We start from the raw sequence: 18,805 nt of genomic DNA, 5'->3' as shown, positions 1-18,805 counted from the left end.
TGAGTTTGAGGCACACAGCGTTGTGGGTGATAATAAGTCAGAACCACGGGGCTGAAAATGAGGCTGGAGGTGAATTGGGTCGGGGGTGAAAGGGTAATTGCATCCTTGGAGGGTGTGGGAAATATCCCCCAGGTGGGAGTCATCAGGTGGGATGAACAGCTGCAGGGAACACAGACTGGCAAAGTTTAGACCAGGGAACGAGTCTGATGAAAGTGAGCTGTGAGCGGAAAATACCGTTTAGATGGGACTCAACTTTTATGCTTGTTAAAAATGTCCACTGCAACTCTGTGTGTGTGTGTGTGTGTGTGTGTGCGTGTGTGTGTGCGTGAGAGACTTGAGACCACCAACGTAAAGTAGAGCAGCGTGGCAATTTAAAGCATTTGAATTATGACCCAAGTGGACCTAGGCGTTCATGCCTGTGAGCCACGGAATTCCACAGGGAAGCGTCCTGGATCCCTTTCTGTTGTCACTGTCTGACGCAGACAACTGCATTTTAAACTTCAATAGCAGATAAATCATTTGGGTTTTTTTGCAAGCTTTTACATGCTCAAAAACTGTATCCTAACATAAATGTGCGCATTTTAATTAACGGGCTTGGACACAACCCCACCAAAACAAAGTATTATGGCAAATACAGGTAAATAAATGTGATGATGCTAAATAAAGGTTAAGGTAATAACAGTAAATAAAGGTGATTACAGATAATAAAGATAGTGGTAAATAAATGTGACCATAGGTAATAATAATGCAAAATAAAGGTAATAAAGGTAAATAAATGTGACCATAGGTGATAATAATGCAAAATAAAGGTATTAAGGGTAGAGGTAATCAAGGTAAAAAGGTGAATACAGGTGTACAGTAAGCGGAAGATAGTAAGAAGAAGGTGCTTTAAAACAAAGGATGACTTTGTTGTTGAGCTTGAGGGTGTTGTATTTTCCTGGAAAGTGACTTATTGAGGCTGCACGAGCTCCCCAGGGAGGAAGAGAGGCGCTAATAAAAGGTGAGATTACAGACATTTCTCTTATATGTGCCAGTCTTTCTGTCATGGCTCATTGACATCATGGCGTCTTTGCCAGGCATGATGGTGATATTTGATGCGGAGGGAGGGGGGCTTGAAGTTGGCGCACCTGAGTTATGTTTCATCACACGCTGGGCTCGTTGGGCCGGTGACGAATGCGCCTTTCATTTACATTTGTGGGCCATTTTCATCACGGCCGCCTCTCCTTATCCAAGATGGAGGAGCGCATGGAAGTAATGACGGCTGTGGACAAACGCCTGCCATGACTCAGCATGCATTACAGCTCCGAGTCAGCCCCGTCCTCCTCGTGTTTAATGACCTGCTGATGTCAGGAGGTTCTTGCAAGGTGTCAACATTAATTGTGGAGTCGCTCGCGTCCACTTGTGACGTTTAGGGGAATTATCAGACTCGCGAGTTCACGCAGTTCCTCCTGATGTACAGCCACTATTAGCATATCTACTGTGAAGTCAGCACTTCCGCCTGGTAACAAGTGGCCGTTAACAATCATGTCACATGACCAGGAACATCTGGTTACAATTGAGTTTCATTTGTGAAGTATTAGCGCAAATGTTGTGGATTTCACGTTGAAAAGAGAATGACGTCACACTGACAAATGTGACAACATTAAAAATAGGTCTGATAACCAATAATTTAATAAACGCTCCAATTAGGCGAGATTAGCCGTGCTGTGCAGGTGGGAAATCAAGCGCTCCTGTGACGTTAATGGCCTGTCGTAGCTTCCCCTGAGCTCACTTGTAAACACTCACTCACTTTCGGGGGAAGGACGTTGTACCAAACGCTCCGCAATGAGGGGAAAAAACCCAATCGCGCACACAATAAAACCTCATCAGCCACCTGAAACTCCAGCGCCGCGGTGTTTGACAAGTGCAAAAGGTTTGCCAGAGACCTCCGTAGCAGCACACTGGTTGCTCGGAGTGTGTGCTATACTGCACCTTGCTGGGCCACAGCAGGTGGCTCCCCCGCTCTATACTCTGTTTCCCCTGATAGTAGTGATGTGGTAGTCGTGATGTCATGATATTTCATTAAACAAATCAGCAGGTACAGTTGGTGAAATCCTAATTTATTCAAGTCCTTCTTACCTCCAGGTGTGCACAAATTACAATGAAATCTAAATTATAAACAGTAGATCAATGTTTTTCTGCCTTTTTTTTTTTTTTTTACAAAATTGAAAAAAATATATCTATATATGTGTGTGTGTATAAATATATAAAACATATTTGTAAGTTATAAATATATAAGCAGCAACTGACTGTGGCTCTCGCTGGAAAAAGTTTGGACACCCCTACTGTATAATATTTGTTACTGCGGCACTGCATCATACCGACTAGTGTTTGTAATATTTTGGTTATCATTTTTACGGCTGTCTCCAACGCACCACACGGGGGCAGCATCGAGTCTCAGAAGCAAGGTGACACGTTGCCTCGTGCAGGCTCTTGCTCATACTGCATCCATCCGGCTGTTTGTTGCATAACAAAGACACTAAATAAACAGCCTTCCGTTTAGTTGATTGGCCAAATGCTACAAAGCTTCCTGACGCAACCCTGGGAGGAAAAAAATTAAGTGCGTTCAATAAGGATGAACGAAACTAATGACATCCGCTCTTCACTTCAAAGGCGGGAATGGCTTTAAAATAAGTTGCATGCTGAAACGGGCAACTCTGTAGAGAAATGGGTGACACGCTGCAAACAATTCACTTGGCTAATTAACTCAAAGCGTTTGAATGAAGTGAGAACAATGATAGCGATATCAGTGTCGATCTGCGTCATCCTCCATTCAATCGTGTGTTTCTACAGCCTGACAGAAATGAATGATTGTGTTGCATGTGTTGTTTCTCTGTCCTGACGCAACGCCAGCAGTCCTGGAACTCCCATCACGTCGGCCGCTCCCAAATATCTGCTCTTTATTTTGCGTCAACCTCATCTGTTACGTCTCCATTGCTGCCTGCGAGAACTCATCTGTATCTGCTTGACAAGCGGCCCCACATGGGAAATATCTCAGAGTGTGTGTTCTCCATGGCGACGTGTGTGATAAATGCAACGCAATGCTGACTCAATCAGGTTACACACACACGTTAACTCCTTTACCGCCCGCCAGCTGTACACTTGATGCCGCTATCCTACACACACACAAACATGCACACAATAACATGGAAACATGGACAACAACACATACTGCAGACAAACTAATGGGTGATCTGAAACGGTAGTTTTTCCAGAGTGGAAAAACCTGAGAACGTTGGTGTCATTGCAGTGTATACAGGCAAGAAAAAAACTATGACGTCACAGACTCGTCGCCGTCACGTGACCAGAAGTGAGCTTTGACGACAAACCAACATAATATCTGAACATTGCGACAGACATGGCTCACCCCAGTCAACATTCTCCTCACATTTTGATGTCTTATAGTCCGTAATGACTCGCAGAAGTAATTCCACTTCTCTTAAGTCTTGAAAAGCGGAAGGCGACAGACTTATGCACATGAGTGTCACTGCGCAATGCGTACCCGGAACACAAGACGGACGACGTCACTTCCTCCTTTAGCTACTTTTTACGACAGCGCTCAGGTGATATGTTAACGTAACATAGTAGCAGTTATTCAGATAACTATAGCCATAACAACACAACTAGTTTAACTAGTTTACTTGCAGCTTGTGATCTGCAGACCATGATTTTCTTTTTGGGGGCATTTGTTTACATTGTACATGTTCAGTGGTACAGGAGTGATAGGAGTCGCAGACAAGACTAGAGCGCCCTCTCATGGCTGTCAGTGTGGAAAAAAAACATATATAAGTCGCTCCGGAGTATAAGTCACAGGACCAGCCAAACCATGAAAAAAGTGCAACTTACAGTCCGGAAAATACGGTAATTTAGGCCACGAATACGTACGATTTGCTTAAATATGCATTTTTTGGACTAATAATAGGCCATCGTCAACCACGAAACAGCAATCATTTACTAATTAATTTTTGAAAAACCGCAATAGAGTGAGGGAACGATGTTCGAACTGCGACAGAGCGAGGGACGACTGTGCAGCAAAAAGTTGTTTTTTGTTTTCATGTTTGTTAGCGTCACGAGAAGCAAAGCAGCTGACAGCACGCGCTACAAATGACAATACACGCCGACACGGGTATTTGCATATGCTTGCACCATTTCAAAGAGCACCCTCTGTGTGCGTGTTTGTTTTTTTATTTTATTTTTTTAACCTGTCATCTCTGACATGTTTGGAATTGGTCTGACATTTATCTTTACCTGCGCGATGGGCCTGTTTAATCTGCGCCGCGCAGCAACAAAAGATGACAGCTTCTTGCGTTTTCCTTTTCTTTTTTTTAATACACGCAAACTCAGAGTTGGAAATGTGTTTTTGGGCCATAAATGTCTGATCTTTGAAAAGATTGTCGCTATTTAGCGAGAAGGGAGGCGCAGCGGGGTAAGGTGTTTTGTTTTTTTTTTACTTGCCGACGCGACCAATTCCCTACACAGCTAATTGGAGCGCAGCAGAGAGAAAACATTCTTAATTTGAACAAAAAAAAAAAGGATTCAAAGTGAAAAACTCCTTAAAATTGACTGTATAATACACTTATTCTTGCTGTGTCTTTCGTGGATGTTAAAGCACCCCCTTGATTTTGAATAACACCCTACCCTTGGTGGCTACCAATGAAACTTAGATATAGCTTAGGGTAGTCAGTGTACAGCTTGTGTGGCAGTACAGATTTGCCTTCCACTGAAAATGAGCCAAGACAGCGCCATTATTGTGTAAATATCTGGCAACACAAGTCACTAGAAGGATAACTGAAGCCTTGCCTACAGAAAAGCATTGTGTGGTAGTGTGCACGAGTGCTGCCAGCACTGGGCGAGCTGCGGTTCATCGAGGGGAAAGATGAATTCCAACATGTATTATGACATCGTGAAGCAGAAAAAAAGCACCCCATCTGACCCTCGGTGGCAGTCAATGAAACGTGGATATACTTTAGAGTAGTCAGTGTACAGCCTGTATAGCGGTATGGATTTACTATCCGCTGAAAATGAGTCAACACACAGCCGTTATTGTGTAAATATCTGGCAACACAATTGACTAAAAAGATAACTGTGTCTTGCCTACAGAATCACTCGGGGGTGGTAGCGCGCACGAGTGCTGCCAGCACCGAGGAGCAGTGGTGCTCAACACTAAGCAGTTACACCAAGGACACGATTTGGACATGTTCAGGCACTAACAGCTGAGTCATAGCAAGTCTACGCTGCTTTACAAGCTGCACACTGACTACTCTATTGAAATATCTTGCCGAAATGTTCAACGTTTGCTTGAGCTCGCTGGGTAGCACTCCTGCAGCCAAGGTATGACCTAAGAGGCATGGGCAACCCGCAGCCCTCGCACCAAACCGTGGCCCTTAAAGCTGCTCGCGAGGAAGCGACTGGATTTGGAATGTCCCGGCACGTCTGTAGACGAGCGTGCAATGACTGGGAGAGTCAACATTTTGGCTGGTGAGCATCATAAAGTGTGACAGCAATGAAGAAGCGTGTTGTTGTCCTGCTGAGGTCCACAGCACTAATTGTCAATTAAGGCCTGTTGATGAAAAGCAGCTGGAGTGGAAAGGAGACATCCAAATTAGCCTCACGCTGGAAGACAAAAAACAACATTTATTATCATTCCAATCCTTGACAACAAACTCTGTGGTTCCGAGTGACTCATCGACACTGACAGTGAAATCAAAGCTGTGATTGTGAACGTTCCGAAACGGAAACAAGACATGAAGCTAAAACGAATTGTACCTGCGGGCAAGAAGGAGACAAATATGGCAGGACGGTAGTGATTTTGGGAAGCGGGTCATCTCCAGGAGTTAGCCTCGTCCCACCCCGCTGGCCTGCGGGCAAGACTTAGGCAAGTTTAAGGAAATGTCCCTGAGACTGTCTCTCTCCTCTTTGATCTCCTGCAAGTCCTGCTCCAGCACAGACAGTCGGCTTTGTTGCTCCTCGGCCGCCGAGCGCAGCTTGAGGATCTTGGTGGCCAGCACGGGGCTCTGCACGCCGCCACGGAGCATGCTCAGGCGACGCGCCGTCTCGTTCAGGATGCGGTCGAAGCGCTCCAGCGGCACGCCCACATCTGGTCAACACAGGAAGGACACTCTTAACTCAATCGATGCCAAAGACGCATTTGTACGTTTTAAAACCCCAACGCTCGCTCCCTAAGACGTATTTTTCCAGCGAGGGCCACATCGTGAAAAATGAAAGGATGCACTTTGATATTTCGTAAAGCAACACGTGTGGATATGCTAGGAAGTTCCATATACTTCAAGAAAATACTGCATCTGAGCTTTGTGATATCGGTGGAAAAGCATATTATTAGTATCAACTTCACCCTTTGCTCCTTTTCCCCCCATTTTTGCTGTTTTTTTTTTGTTAATTTTCTTTCCTCTTTGTCAGTTTTCTTTTTCGTAATATTATGACTTTATTGCCATAATATTATAACTTTTCCCCGGCCCAATTCCAAAAATTACAACTTTATTTTGGTTTGTTGGTTTCTCACAATATAATGACTTCAAAAAATGTTTATATATTTTTCAACTCAAGGCTAATAACATTTTCCCCTCATGAAATTATTATTAAGGGTTTATTCTCCTTAAAAATTGCAACTTTTTTTCTTGTTTTGTATTGTATTGTATGTACTTTATTGATCCCACAGCGGGGAAATTTACTTGTTACAGCAGCAAGCAAGCAAGACAAGTAAAGAGAACAGTAAAGTAAAGCACTACAACATGGTTCAGGTGGTGCAGGTGCAGCCATTTTTTTCTTGTCTTCTTAATATTTTGACTTTATTCTTGTAAAATTACAGATGTTTTTTCCATTTCTGCTGTTTTTTTTGTTGTTGTTGTTTTTTTTTTTACATTTTCCAACCGTTTCACCTTTTTATTCATCTACTAATTAGGATGACTTATTCTGCAACCTAATTTTCCAAAAATGACAAATAAATTTGTTGTTTTCTTTGTTTTTCATAATATTTCAATAAAACACTTTCTTTCATATTACAGGTTTATACGACTGAAATGATGTTATTTTTTCCTCATAATGTTACGACATTGTTCTCGTAAAACTGCAATTTTTTCTCATTAAATTACAACTTTTCTTCCCTAATATTTTATTCTTTATTATACTTTATTCTTATAAAATTAGAGCTGATTTTTCCCAACTATTTCAGCTTTCTTCTTGTAATTATGACCTTATTGCCATCATATTTGGACATTATTGCCATATTAGAACATTTTCCCCAACCTAATTTTCATAGCTTTACTTTGTTTTGCTTGCTTCTCACAATATTTTAACATATTTATTCTTTAATAGTTCAACTCAAGTTTTCTTGCCAAATTGTATTATTAGAATGTGTCCCGGGCCGATATAAAAAAACAGCTGCAGACTGCAAATGGCCCCCGGGCCGCATTTTGGACACCCCTACCCCTTTAGACTCTAACCCTAAAAAGCACTTTGGCGCTGATATTGCCACGCAAATCGTCTTTTACCGATTTTGCTGACGAGCTCGGTCAGTGTGAGAGAGTAGGCCTCCAATTGCTGCTTGGCCGCCTCCATGTCGTCCCTCACGCCAGCCAGAGGGGGCGCCGTCTGGACATAAGAAGAAGGGGACAGAGGAAGAAGAGCAAGCGCAGACTGGGACGGCCGTGTGAAGCAGCGCATACCTCTGAGGGCGCCAGAGAGTTTGCCCTCTCGGTTAGCGCGGCCTGCTCGGCCAGACGCTGCACGGCGGATTGAAGGTGGGAGCTGAGGTGGGCGCAGGCCGTCCTCGTGTGCTTGGCCTGCGTCAGGACGCCTTTGGATTCCTGGACACGCAAGCACAAATGTGGATGGTTAGAAGCAAAACAAACAAAAACATGCTGCAGGTTAGGTTCTTTCATTTTCTATCATTTCCTCTGGGAATGAAACCAAACAAAGCGGAGGTCAAACAGCCCCCCACGAGAGATCAAGGCATGCATTAAAATGCGCATGTGCAGCACGGCTTTAAGTGATGCTCATTGAGCGTGGATGGCAAGTGTGTGGTTGTTCATCCATGCTGTGAAGCAACAATACTCTTCATATTTGTGATGAGTGTCAAGGCAATGTGTGGGTAAGTCATAGTTTGCAATTCATTCTTTTTCTACTGCATACTCAAAACACAATCATTCCAAGGTCATATTTCATGGGTTTCAAGGTGATATATGTACAATTTAGGTTAAAGGCGTCAGGTGTAAATGTAGATTTCATTTTTGGATTCATAATTACATTTACAGTAATCCCTTTCTTATCGCTTACCGTTGGTTCCACACCCGAACCCTGATAAGTGAATTTTCACAAAGTAGGATTCCTTGTTGATAAATGGAATGTTTTCATAATGAAAGCATAGCCAACCTGTTTACAACCTTCTAAATATGGTTTTGAACATTGTCAGAGCCCTCCAGACGTGAAATAACACCCCTATAGTCACCTTTACGCTCCTATTACCCAACAGAGTAGACACAATAAGAGAAAACAAGCCATTTAAAGACACAAAGAGATAAATAAGACGGCAAACCTGCAGTAAAAGCCTCACTGAACATTACAGTAACATTAGCACATTACATACAGTATCATCACAGCGTTTCTGAATGGGTCTTCTGAATGCCTTATATTTGCATTTGAGCTCATTTAGCCATTTTTATGCTTGAAAATGCTTAATTTATGCAAAAATATGCAAATTTTTTGCTTCAATATGCACATTTTTGGACCAGTAATAGGAAGTGCTCAACCATTATTATTTCTTTTAAACATGTGAGGGATGACTGTACTTTTTTCTTCATAGCTCATACGACGTTTCCACTAAGAAGGACCTATCAACAACAGAATCGGTCATCAATGTAAAGCAGGGGTGTCATGAGACCATACAGGATTTTAACATTACTATTGCAATCACCTAATTTAATTTCTACTACGTTACACTCTTCTGCATGCACTCTTGTGTGTATGCTAGCGGCCCCGCCTCCACCCACCGAGACAAAGAGACTGTATGACTGACAAAAAGGGCTCATTTTGTTCATGCCGTTGTTCCATGGAGCAAGCGCGCCAAGGTGCTGAAACCAACGCACAGAGTGAACCCTCTTTGGAGGCGACACGCACGCACGCGGCGATATATTGAGGCCGGCAAAATGATCCAGTTCATTTTCATTCATTGTGTGGTTTATTTATTTAGTTATTACCGTCCCAGGCCTAGTGCCCATGAGATTTTTTTTTTCTGAACGAGAACTCTTTTTAATCCCGTGAGATCTTGTGACACCCCTAGGGTAAAGGAATCTCAGCGGGGATGCTACAGTGAGGATGAATTTGTATTACGCTGGCAAAAACGTAACCTGGGCCGCCTGCGCTACGTGAAAACAACAACATTCTACCATCTCGCTGGTGAATTTTCATCTGTTAAAGTCAGAATAATAAACAAATAAGTCAGTGTTTGACTTTTCAGAGTCAGTGGGATGTATGTTTGGTCTCCTGAGGAAAAGAAGCTGCCTAATAATACGTTGAGCACCTTGGTATAGGATGTTGCCCCCTACCTCATGAGCAGATATCCTTACATCCAATTAGCATTCAGCTTTAAGCAGCTTGCATTGAGGAAAAATCATCATATTGTCAAAGTTTCTTTGAGACTTCACCTCGGCCACGGTGTTTGCAGCGCCTTCTGCTTCCCTTGAGGCGTTCCTGGCCAGGCTGGTGTTTTCCAGAGCAGGTTCTAGTAAGGTTTCTATCTCAGAGATCCTCCTGGTGACCGCAGCTAGAACTTTATCCTGCAGGGGCCTCTCCTTCTTCATGGCAGCTTTGGTCTGGGCCTGTCGATGAGGCCACTCGCGAACCATGCCTGATGGGAGGCAAGTATGAGCAGATTGTAAAGAGGCACAAAGCAACCCCACTCACCGTCTAGATCCCTGTGCAGGCTGATTGCTTCCGACTCCACCTCTTTCCCGGCCACCACCGAGGTCAGGGCCAGGACCTTTGCAGCGTGAGCGCGAGCCTGCATCTGGAGGAGGAAGAAACACAAACGCACAAGGAAATGAGCAGGCTAGCGCTAACAGGATGCTTAGTTTTAAACATGGGCAATGTTGCAACCTCTGCGACGTCGCTCACAGCCTCCTGCTTCTCTTGGAAGGACTCGACCAGAGCGAGAGTGTGGTTTCTAGTCTTGCTGATGGCGGCGTCTTTGGACTCAAAGTGCTGATCCAGTTCTTTGGTCTTTTGCAAAAGGGACTAAAAAGTAGAACAATGACACTGTAAGACGTTTGGCTTGTTGCATGGAAACATATCATCGCTGGCCAATGAAAAGCTTTTATCTCAAGTTGGAATAAATGACAAAAACCTCACCAAATGTGTGATAGAAAATAATACTTGATGTGGAACAGATGCCATCTTGTGCACAATATTGGATACACCACATGACTGACTGACACTTACAGGCTTTACTTTGAAAGCATTCATTTCAACTCATTTATGTTTTTTTGCACGAGGGGCAAAAAGAGGTGATGACGCAACTCCCTACTAACGCATTTCACTTCAGAGCAATTTTAAGCCATAAAAACGGCCACAAGGTGGCAGAAGTGCATTTTGATAAGAGCTCGGCAGGGACCGCGTGAACGGAAAAGTCCCACGTGACAGGAGGGAGGACGGTGCAGAGCGTGGAGGGGTGGAGTGTGCAGAAGGTCACGCGTTGGAGGGACATTTTAACGCATGCTAACGAATACTAATGAGGGTGATTGTCGCTGGCCGGCAGAGGTCTCATTCCACTGTGTCTTAATGACCGGCACACATACTGTATGACTGTTAGAACATCTTTAAAAAGTCACTTTTGCATAATTGGGGAAAATACTGCCAAAAATGTACATATTAAGATCATGAAAAATAAAGATGATGTAATAGCTGGCCGCTGAAAGGACAAGTCTGCCGCTAACTGACCTGTGTTGTGTCCAGCTCCCCTGGGGGGCTGGCGAGGGTGGTCTCCAGCTGACGTAAGGACGTTGTGATGTTACTCAGGACGGGATCCAAGCCGGCGGCGTCCTCCCGCAGAGACGCGTGTCGGTCCGCGCTCTCGCCGATCCGGGCGGTCAGACTGTGGCTCTGCTCCTGCATGCGTGCTATCCTGGTGGTGAGATGCATTATTTATGTCAGCTTTCGTGTTGCACGGGTGCATTGTAAGGCGCTGAGGGCCTGCTTCAGATGAAATATGTACAGGAGAGGCGGAAGGAAGGCGTATGACTCAAAAGTGTGACTTGAGTTTGCTATTAGGTTTCAAATACACCGGAATAATCACCTCATGGTATTATAAACATTTATTATTAGCATTTCCATTTTGGATTGTTTTACCAAGGAGCTTACATTGAAAAAAGTCAAGGTGCCAAGCAGTATACCACTAAAATGCTAAAAGAAATATTTTCTTTAAAGTCGTAATATTATGAGAGACAATAAAGTTGCAATTTTTGGAAAATTAGGTTGAGGGAAAATATTTAATCTTACGAGAATAATTTCAAAACATTATCTGAATCTAATCATAAATACAAGAAGAAATTTTACAAGAAGAAATTTGAAATAGTTGGAAAAAGCCAGCGCCAACTGAACAAAACAGCTGTATTTTTATGAGAATAAAGTCAAAATATTAAGAGGAAAAACTTGCAATATTATGAGGAAAAATCATGTCATTTCAGTAGTACTGAGTTTGAATATTAAAGAAAAATTGTATTTTTTTAAAAAGTCAAAATTTTATGAGAAGCAAATACAACAAATCAAACCTGTAATCTTAAGTTATATAAAAAAGTTATAATATTATGGGAATAAAATCAAAATATTACGATTTCCGCAGATTATTTAAGAAGAGAGTTGGATAATTCAATTTAAATGGGGTTTGACAACAATAAAAATAAGCAATGCCAGGAAATGAAACAAATACATTTGGCAAGGAAGATGGTCTTGTCTATTTTTTTACTATTATTATTTTTTGCTTAATATAATAAAAATATTTGTAAAAAGTAAAAGTAAATAATCAATTATTTTTATTTTTTTGTTAATAATATAAAAAAGAAATATATCATAGTAAAATTCAAATTATGAGTGAAAATAATGGAATAGTCTTTAGACGTGCTTTATTTCAAGGCTTTCGCAGGTCACATCAAATGATATCACCCTTGAGTTTGACACCCCCGATCTAATGCGATCCAGTGGACTTCTTCCAGAATACACGAGGGAGTTGCGATTGTACGCGTGTGCGTGGTCGCCTCCACGTGCACCTTGAAGGCGCCAACGAATGTGCGGCAATGACTTGTGACGGCCTCTCTTCTGAGGGCCTTTTGCATCATTTGTGTTATCAGGGATTATCCTGGCAGCAATCACACGCTCGCTCGCCCAGGCAGCTGGCTAAATAAATACATAAAAAAAAGAAGCAATAAGCTTACGGTGGAGTGGAGTTGTCCCCCTGTGGCTCAACTTCTCCGTCCCTCCTAAAGAGCCAGCAGTGTGCTTTAACAGCCTGCTTGCCAGCAAGCGCAGGACACCTTGAGACGTAAAACCGCCAGGAGAAGCCGACTTTATTGGACGACAATAATCCACCAAAATCCTGCAGATTGCTGTTGTTGTTTTTTTTAAGTAAAAGATGCTTTTATGTGAATGGGACACATTATTACCTCCAGCAGGGCCAGACTGATTGGATTACTAGGTTTTTTTTCGACATGTTTGTTATTTTTAAGGATTACAAAAGCACAAAGTACACAATTTGCTGTGTTTTCGCCGTTTTCAGTCACATTGGAACCAAAAACTATTTTTTCCACTTTTGTTCAGGGAATTTCTTTATTTATTTTTTGTTTTTCAATTTGAATTCTCCACCAAACAGGAAGTTGCCTGCTAACTAACACGCTAGAAATTGCGTGTGAATGCTGAAATGTAGAAATATTTACCACCTGAGGATCGAACCAGCAAACCATCACGCTTGAAAACACCTGCTGATGCACCCGTGCACAGAATGAGCAGAACGTCACATGTAGAATAAATGTAAAACTAATTTCCACTAACAGGGGGCGCCATTGAACTCGTCCATTCTTTTTCAATGGGGAAAATGTCATAGTGAAAGATGAAATGCACAAATACACAGCCCCCGTGTCCCGAATGAATGAGCTGACGAAAACATGTCGGAAAGTAAAAATGCAGCCTGAATGTTGAAATGCATAAATACGTAAGGATTCCAGCAAGGGGACCGAGGATCGAACCAGCAACCAGCAGGCAGGGAAACAAGTGCTCTACCTCCTGAGCCACAACGCCCTGTAGGAGCAACAGACTGCTAACAGTCATGGAAAGAGTGAAATGATTTTCCACCGGTAGGGGGTGCCTAATAAAATGCCTCTTCATTTTCAATGGGGAAAACTGTCACAGAAAATATGAAATTACAGTGAATGTGGGAATTTTTGTTTTTTTAAAAGCCAACAAGCATTTTGACGTTGGATTGGTTTGGTAGAAACAAAGACTATGAAGTACAGGAATGAATGCCGAAGGAATGGTAGCGTCCGTTTTGTCGAAGTCATTTTACGTCAACCAGAAGCTAAATAAGCTTTGGGCAAAACAAACTGAAAAAAATACAGCACTCCCGTTTTTTGCAGTCTGATTTTGACGATGCAAGTGTCCTGATGAAAATGGTACAGTCCCGTCCTGATACGTGTGTTGCCTTAGAATGTTTTGCTTCGGTTGACTTTGAACTCATTCAGTCCCAGGCATTTTTCAAAAGACAACACCTTGAGCCATTTTCGACCCTTATTGACTGATCTTTCGAGGCACACAGAGTATTGTGTCGTATGGTTATATAAACATGGAACCTACCAAAAGAAAGATTGGACTCTCGTCTTTCATCGGGAAAAAAAGCTTGTTTGTACCTTTTTGCGTTCTTTAGTAATCAGCATTAGAACATAGGTAAGTTTCAGGAAAATATCAGTTTCTGACTAGAAAAGGGAGAATGGCAGCTTTTTGTGAAATATGTAAACAACCACAGCACAACACAAACAACACAAAAAGGGCTTGTTTTACATCAAAATACTTCCAGTACAAATATAACACCATGAACTATTTACAATTTTCTCATTTGGAATGGAGCTATGTGTGTGCATGCGTGTGCACGCGTGTGCATGCGTTAATTTTTCTTGACAATGCATAACCTTCTGCACAGGACACTCCTCCATGCTCTCTCACTTCCTCCTTCCTGTCACGTGTGCTTTTTCCGTCCACACGATCTCTGCTGAGCGCTTATCAGATGCACAAATATTTGTGTTTGCATGAGTGTTGTCTTTGTTTCGGCGCTCACCGCTGAGTTAGCTCCCTGATGTAGTCCTCGGTGGAGTTGTCCTGCAGGACGTCCATCAGAAAACCGAAGGTGCGCTTGGAGGCGGCCAGCGCCCTGCCGGCCACGGCCTCGATGTGCTCCGCACTTTCTCTGTGACTGCAAACATGGAGGAGGAGGAGGAGGAGGAGGAGGAGGGACACTGTATTCACAACTACAGGCGAAGTGTGCAAGATTGAAGACGTCAGCGCAGCCCTGAAGATAAGGGCATCGACTCGCTCCTACGGGCCGACTTACCTTTTGTTCAGGACTTGAGACTCATTGACCATCATGTTCCATTTGTTAGGTCCTGACGCAGCCTCAAAAGGGACGACCTGGGGAAAAGACGGAGGAGAAATAAACTTGAATCCATTTCCCATTCATTCAAATGAAATACTACGAGTACGAAGAAATGTATCACATTACGATACACAAACATTGAAATTGTAGTTTTATTTCAATCAATTCATTCTTAAATAAATATTATGAAACTATTTTAATGTATTAAAATTAAATAATAATTTGACATTAAAATAATATTGGTTTAATTACAAGCACACATTTTCTTTCAACTATTTTAAATGAGAAAATGTAATTTCCAAATATTGTATTATTTATTGAAATGTAATACTACAACGACTAATAAATGATTTACATACGAGAAATGAAATACATATTACCAGTTGCACAAACAAATTCAACTTTTAATTGAATTTAAACTTAACTTAGCTTTACAATTAATTTTAATAATTTATTTTTAAATATGATTTATATATTTCAAATATATAGAAATATTATAACATATTACAGTTAAATACTTCCACTACTCATAATAATTTGATGTTAAAATAATATTAGATCAAATTAAAAATTAAATACACACTGCTGATTGCACAAATCTTATATACATTTAAAAATTAACTTGAATGATTTCATTTTAACATAATTAATTAAAAATATAAAATTAAACACATCTAATAATAATAACATTTGGTTAAAAAAATATTAAATTTAATTACAAATGAAATAAATACTTGCACGTACAAATCCCAATTTTAATTAAATTATCTTAAAATGTATTTTGTATCTTTTCATTAAAAATATTATTATGTATTAACCTTAAATACTTCTACTACTAACAATAACTTTACGTGAAATATTAGATTGAATTATAAATTAAATACCAACATATTTGTTATTAAATTATTTTTAAAATAATTTTAATTATTTATTTTCTAATATTATTTATGACTAAATATTTTAACGTGTTCAAATTAACGACTTCTCCTATCAATAATAATTTTATGTTAAAGTAACATTAGATTTCATTACAAATGAAATACATTAAATACATATAAATACACACATTAAATACATTAAATACATATAAATACATACATTAAATACATATAAATAAACACATTAAATACATTAAATACATAGAAATACATACATTAAGTACACTAAGTCCCCAACTAAGGAACACAATTGGTTCCAGACGACCGTTCTTAAGTCTAATTGTTCTTAAGTAGGGAAAAGGTAATATTAGCAATGATATAGGTACTACATGTACGTGTATACATATACAGTATATGTGTATGTATGTAAGTATGAGTTTGGGTGCATTAGTAATATTAAACCAGGATAATGAATGAAAAAAACAATAATAAAAGTGATATAATAATACGTAATGATAAATGTTATTTACCTTTGAAGAGGAGTGGTCGAGCATACGTCGTCGTGGAGGAGGAGGAGGAGATATTGATAAAAGGACAAATGGTGGTGGTGGTTAGACTCTTCTAAAAGAGGTAGTGTTCTGTGGGTGGTGTAGAATTAAGCAGGCCTATTAACTCTTCATAAACTTTAATAACACGCTCTGTCTGGGTTGTACAATTTAGCTTTCCATTTAGCTTTACACTGTATCTCCCCAGCGTCTAACTCTTCCTCTGTTGGTCCCATTAGCTCTAAGGCTGCATTAGCAGTGTCACAGTGCCCTCTACTGGTCAAGCATGTACAGTAGCAGTAGAAATACTGATTGAGCGACTACAAGGCAAAATAAAATAAAATAAAGACCAGTCGGCTTGTGTTCGTATCCGCGAGTGTTTGCTAGTCGGGTGTTCGTAAGTTGGGGACCTAGTGTACATATAAATAAATACATTAAATACATATAAATACATACATTAAATACATACTGCCAATTGCACAAACAAACCCAAATTGTAATTCAATGATATGACATTAAAAAATGCAATTTAAACAGTTACTAAAATGAAACACTACTACTAATAAATGTATTCCAATTAAAAATGTACTCCATAAATCTCAACTTGTGTGCAGGGCGAATCTGCATTCTTCTCCTTTTGGCCAACATGCTCGGATCCCGCAGCCTCCTCCCTGACCACGCCTACTCTGTTGCGATTGGTCAGGGGTGAAGGAGCTTGTGGGATCATTTAAACACACACCAAGCTCGTATCAACATTTGAAGCATACACATAAGCCAGAAAAGTGGCAAATGTAGGCTAATGAGCTAGCTGCGGGCTCCAGAGAGCGACATTTTCATGTGTTACTGTGTCACGGTCTCAAATATGGCGAGGATTTTGGGCTAACTTCAGGGATCAAGAGTCAGCCCGTTCCCAACGATGTATTGCCATCCAAACAAGAAGTCACGATGGCTCTGCGGGGAAAAAGGTAGCCTGTGGCGCTGTGACGCAGCTCACCTGATGAACTTGTTCTCTTGGATATTCACAAGCAGAACGGCAAAGAGAAAGAAAATCTCCCGCAGTTCCGTTTGGATAAATGCGACGAGGGCCGTCTTTGCTCCCGAATTTAATTAGAGAGCACGCAAATGAAAAGGAATGAAAGGTTTCTGACGTTCCTTCCTCGCAAAACAAGCTGTCATCACATCTGGAATGACAGGAGCACTTTCTTCTTCCGTCCCGCTGACTTTACCACTCGGAGGAGGAGGAGGAGGAAGAGGCCGCTTGACTGGATGGGGAATAAAAAGATATTGGTTTGCTTTGGGGGGGGGATTTAGTGGCTCTATAAGGGGAAGCGCCGCCATGACTAGTAAACGACATGGCCTCCATTACGAGAAAGCAATCTTCTTCTGTGCCGTATGAGCACTAGAGGAAAGAGCTCTGCACTGATTCAAAAGTTTAGGACTATTTTGGCACTTTTCCCCCCCACGGACGTCACTTCTGTTTGCTGACGTCACCGGCTTGAGAAATAAACAAAGTTACGACTGCTGATGATCGCTAGCAAGGCAAGTGGATGGGCAGACGACGGCGTGTAATGAAGTTGAACATGATGGGGGGCAGGTTGAACCAAAGAAGAGATAAAGAGTACAAGATCACTTTGTCAACAAACTGATGGGCTGAAAGAGAAAATGGATGCCTTAAAGAAGCAAAATGACGATTTGGAACGGTCCGATCGAACCTCGGCTACAGGAGGTGCCATGTGGCTTTGGTCCCGGTCGCAGAGCACCGGACCAGTGCTACACCCTTGCAAGGGTACTGGAGGGTACTTTTTGGCCAACCAGTCTACATGTGCTTTGTGGACTTGGAAAAGGCATTGGACCGTGTCCCTCGTGGTTTCCTACGTGCCGTTGGGTCCTTGCAGAACCAGAGAAGGAGCCTGGTTGGCATTGCCAGTGGTAAGCCCAGCCTGTTTCTGGTGAATGTTGGCCTCCGCCAAGGCTGCCCTTTGTCACCCAATCTGTTCATCATTCTCATGCACACAATTTCTAGGTGCAGCCAAGGCGTCGAGGGAGTCCAGTTCGGGGGCCTTGGGATCTGGTCTCTGCTATTTGCAGAACATGTGGTCCTGATGACCTCACAATGGATGGGTCAGCAGCAGGGATTCCTCCCCACATCCAGCAGACCCCACCGGCACTCTGCTTGAATTTGCTTCACTGCGGAAAAAGCTTTTTGGTGAAAATCAGGTGTTTTTGCTGAAAGTACCCAATGTTCTACCACCAATATCTACAGACCCAAAGAGGCGAGAAACAAACGTTTTCTTCTGATGAAAGAAGAGAGTCTAAAGTTTCTTTGGACAGTTTCAACATTTATGTCGTCCTAAAACTCAATATTCTGTGGGTCTTGAAAGTTCAGCAGAAATACCCCAAAACTCCCTCTGTTGTGAACATGGCTGGCAGTCAATGGGTTAACAGGGTGCGTTTGATACACCTACCATGGCGTCCAGGTGGAGCGTGGCCTGCTCTAGCTGCTTCTGTGACACTGCGATGACAGGCACCAGGGCCGCCAGCATTGCACACGCCCCTCCGCTCTCCCCCTCCCGGTCTTCAGCGGCACTGACGCTGCAGTTCAAAGCGTGTGTCATCTGTCGCAGATGGGTGACGAGCGCGCCCGTCGATGCCTCCAGTGAGGAAAATTGTTTCATGAAGGCCTCGCGAGCCTCTGAAAA

The 18,805-nt window shown here is 41.9% G+C and overlaps 1 protein-coding gene across 3 annotated transcripts in view; it reads right to left on the bottom strand.

The window, feature by feature from the left end:
- Positions 1–378: 378 nt before the first annotated feature.
- The window catches only part of lamc3 (laminin, gamma 3), a 108,176-nt gene continuing 89,749 nt past the window's right edge, over positions 379–18,805 (bottom strand). Inside the window, exons 19-29 of one of the 3 annotated variants that reach the window (XR_008566509.1) lie at positions 18,572–18,798; positions 14,642–14,718; positions 14,369–14,503; positions 10,990–11,173; positions 10,168–10,287; positions 9,958–10,060; positions 9,699–9,901; positions 7,722–7,862; positions 7,548–7,647; positions 5,806–6,136; positions 379–5,652 (exon numbers count right to left, since the gene is read on the bottom strand). Coding sequence is in view for 1 of the 3 variants with exons in the window: in XM_054756948.1 (XP_054612923.1) it covers positions 5,874–6,136; positions 7,548–7,647; positions 7,722–7,862; positions 9,699–9,901; positions 9,958–10,060; positions 10,150–10,287; positions 10,990–11,173; positions 14,369–14,503; positions 14,642–14,718; positions 18,572–18,798 (1,571 nt within the window). In the remaining 2 variants the exon portion in view is untranslated. Of the gene's footprint in view, positions 5,653–5,691; positions 6,137–7,547; positions 7,648–7,721; positions 7,863–9,698; positions 9,902–9,957; positions 10,061–10,149; positions 10,288–10,989; positions 11,174–14,368; positions 14,504–14,641; positions 14,719–18,571; positions 18,799–18,805 lie in introns of those variants that run through there. The other 2 variants (XR_008566508.1, XM_054756948.1) reach the window with 2 other exon arrangements.

This window comes from Dunckerocampus dactyliophorus, chromosome 17 (assembly GCF_027744805.1).
Source record: "Dunckerocampus dactyliophorus isolate RoL2022-P2 chromosome 17, RoL_Ddac_1.1, whole genome shotgun sequence".
In the NCBI taxonomy this organism is placed as follows: Eukaryota; Metazoa; Chordata; class Actinopteri; order Syngnathiformes; family Syngnathidae; genus Dunckerocampus; species Dunckerocampus dactyliophorus.
This window is presented reverse-complemented; position numbering and strand designations above follow the sequence as displayed.